Source organism: Penaeus monodon, chromosome 19 (assembly GCF_015228065.2).
Source record: "Penaeus monodon isolate SGIC_2016 chromosome 19, NSTDA_Pmon_1, whole genome shotgun sequence".
In the NCBI taxonomy this organism is placed as follows: Eukaryota; Metazoa; Arthropoda; class Malacostraca; order Decapoda; family Penaeidae; genus Penaeus; species Penaeus monodon.
The window spans coordinates 34,906,640-34,909,918 of NC_051404.1; the positions used below are offsets into that span (position 1 = coordinate 34,906,640).

The 3,279-nt window shown below is 47.3% G+C and overlaps 1 protein-coding gene across 1 annotated transcript in view; it reads left to right on the forward strand.

Moving 5' to 3' along the window:
* Positions 1-3,279, forward strand: part of LOC119585399 (adenylyl cyclase 78C-like) — a gene marked incomplete in the record, with an annotated part of 159,642 nt that overhangs the window by 143,227 nt on the left and 13,136 nt on the right. The window contains 4 exon segments of the mRNA XM_037934062.1: positions 87-344; positions 931-1,844; positions 2,279-2,552; positions 2,870-2,996. Of these exon segments, the coding sequence (XP_037789990.1) occupies positions 87-344; positions 931-1,844; positions 2,279-2,552; positions 2,870-2,996 (1,573 nt within the window).

Sequence of the window (3,279 nt, forward strand, 5' to 3'; positions counted from 1 at the left end):
ACACACTGCATTATTTTTGTCTCCAATTCCGATTTTGATGTTGATATTACGTTTCTATGGAAGATGAAAGATAGGAACAGAGCTAGAAAACTAAGACTAGGCTCAAACACATCACCACGCTGATAGCCCTCCCTACCTGCAGGAGGTCCGCGCTCGTGCTGCCCTTCCTCGTGGCGTCCACCCTCCTGGCGGCGGGCCTCCTGCTGGTTATGTCGGAGGAGTTCCCTCGTCTCCCGAAGACCCTCCGGAGGCTGTCCACCCGCCTCGCCCGCGCCACCCTCGGCAGGAAGGTGTTCGTGTGCGCCCTCATCGCCATCATCGCAGTGCCATCCATGTTAACTCTGGTGAGTATTGGGCGCGGGAGGACCTGGGTATGAGTGTTGTTGCTTTATTTAGTTAGTTAGTTTATTATTGTTTTCGTCTGTCTTTAAAGTTCTCAGAGTAGATATAACTGAAAGAGAGAACAAGGGGGATGGTTACAATAAGCATGTGAAGGATAAGCCTATGGTAGTCAATGTAAAACAACGGTTCTCCCCCCTTTTTTGTCGAGATCACAATTACGTTCCTTTCTCCACGCCCGCGATCCCACTAGTCAAGCTTTGCTAATGAAGGATGAATTTCAAGTGCAACTTTTCCCTCGGAGAAACATTTTATTTCCATTCCATTGCTTAAAAAGACGTATTTTTTCATGAGTAAAATCATGTTTGATGTCCACAGAGTAACTAAGGTTTGATAGTGCGAGGGCCGACCGAACGAAAAGGGGTCGGCGACCCCATTTGCGGTCGCGACCCCCAACGTGGATGTAAAATGACTTGACTTACATAAAACGAATCGTGTATAATTTCAACTGTTGTCGCTCATGAAACTGTTTGAAGACTTGGTTTTCTTCAGTGACATTTTCTAACGATTTTCGTTTTGCTTTCTTTTTAGATTCTAGTGTGTAACGACTTGAACTGTTGTACTACCTGTCATCCAGACAATCAGACGTATGGCATTCCGTTGAGCTTAATGCACGTAGGAAATCCGACGAATATCGAGATCTCGCCTTCCCCGGGCCAGAGTGACATTGTGGTGAAAGACGGCGCCGACAAGCCTCCTCTGTCGCTGCTGCTCTCCCACGCCCCGAGACCCGTCGTCCAGGAATCGAGATATACTGAAGACGTGGGGAATTACTATCACGCGGTTAACAATTTGGGTAATGACTTCTTCCTGCAGCCTCAGGAGGGCGTCGTCGTTCCAAGGGGAAGGTCAGGGAGGGAGAGCCTGAGGGAGAGGCGCTCGGTGAACCACGAAGCAGGGCATCGCGAGGTCGAGAGGTGGGCGTACCAACCTCATGCAGACAGCGGTGATGTGTTTCCTTCCATAAGTGTGGCGTCCGGGACTAGAACTAGTAGTGACGAGAGCTTCGCCGTGCTCGAGAGGTATCGCAGCTTGTCCTTACCAAAGAGCATGCCGAAACAAGCGCCCGGCGTACAAATCGACGGCCGGAAGCGAATCCGTCGGCGGGGAAACAAGCCTCTGGTCGGCGGCGCCGATCACGACAACAACAGCTTATCCGGCGCCTCAGCTGCCGGCCTCCAGACGGACATGCCGAAGACGATGAGGAAAAACCCTTACCCGGATGTGAAGGAAACGTCATCCACTGCCCAGCCGGACGAGTTGAAGGAATGCTGTCGTAATATGTACCCGCAATACTTCGTCTACACGTGGGTGCTGTGCATGGTGGCGCTGGCTTCGTTCCTCAAGCTCAACTACCTGGTCAAAACGATCGTGCTGGTCTTCATGGTCACTTGCTATGGCGTTCTCATACTGAAATTCCGGAATCTCTTCTGTATGCAGGATGGGTAAGGGTTTCCAACGCAGTTTATTTGGATTAGAATTTGTGACTTGGGTGAATTTTTCAAAATCGTGATTCTCTTACTGAATTCAATCACATATGTTAAGAATTTAAAAACAAGATAAATCTAAAACAAAAATGACATAGCAAAGCCAAAGCATTAAGCATTATCATTATCCCATTTGTAGATGATAAACGTCTAACAACCACAGACACCACAATCATTGTTCACATAATGTGCATCACGACAACTTTATTAGTCATCACTATTCTTCTTTGTCCTTATGAGTAACAATCACTATTCTCCACCACATTGCAATATCACGAAGTCATTTTAGCACACCATTATACCTCTCTGCACCACTACCCACCACTGCAACATCTGCAGTCACCGAGCGTCATTCTTTCTCACCTTAACTCCCCTTCCCCACCCCTTAATAGCGAGACCGACCCGAGCCGCAGTGTCGTGACGCCCTCGAGTGTGATCAGCCTCCCGGCGAGGATGGGCGTGCTCCTGGTGCTTTTCTTCTTCATGGTGACGTACCACGGGCGTCTGGTGGAGATCACGTCCCGCCTCGACTTCGTGTGGAAGCAGCAGGCAGTGAGGGAGCTCGCGGACATGGGCGAATGCCGGCAGTACAACAACCAGCTTCTCAAGAATATCCTTCCCGATCACGTGGCTGCGTACTTCTTGTCTGAGGATAGGAAGGGAGAGGTGAGGAAGGATGGTGTGGGAGGAAGAAGGAGAGGCGTGGATGGAGGAAGGCTAGGGAGAGAGAAAATATAGGTAAAAAAGGAGGAATAGGAACAGGGCCAAGGATAAGAGCAGTAAAAAGGGTGAAAAGAAAAGGGGAGACTGTATTTAAAAGAAATTAAAAAGGAGTAAGAGGATCATAAAAGAAAAAGCTAGGACCAGTATTATCAAGAGAATTATTGGAAAGCAGCAACTCTATTAAGAAAATCCTAATCACCAACAATGATAAGAAGAACTAACTGAAACGCCATTATTAACACCCCCAACCTCTTCAACAGGAGCTGTTTTCCAAAGCCTACGACAACGTGGGAGTTCTCTTCGCCTCGATACCAAATTTCACGCAGTTCTACTCCGAGGACGTCAACCGAGGAATGGAGTGCATCAGATTGCTCAACGAAATCATCGGTGAGTGTCGGAGTACCTTTGTAAGTGTTGATAGTTTACATGATTGTATGATAATGATTATAGGTAACAGGAAGGGGGATTATAGTGCGTTTGATGAGCATGGTTGTAAAGGATAGTTGTGATAGGAAAGGGCAGTTATTGCAGTGATCGTGTTTTATGTGTAATGCTGTATGTTTTTTATGTAATATGATAAACGATACCAACAACAAAGAACAACATTTTAAGACAATTATGACAGTAAAAATAAACTTCATGTTACTCTTCCCAACAAAATCACCCCCCC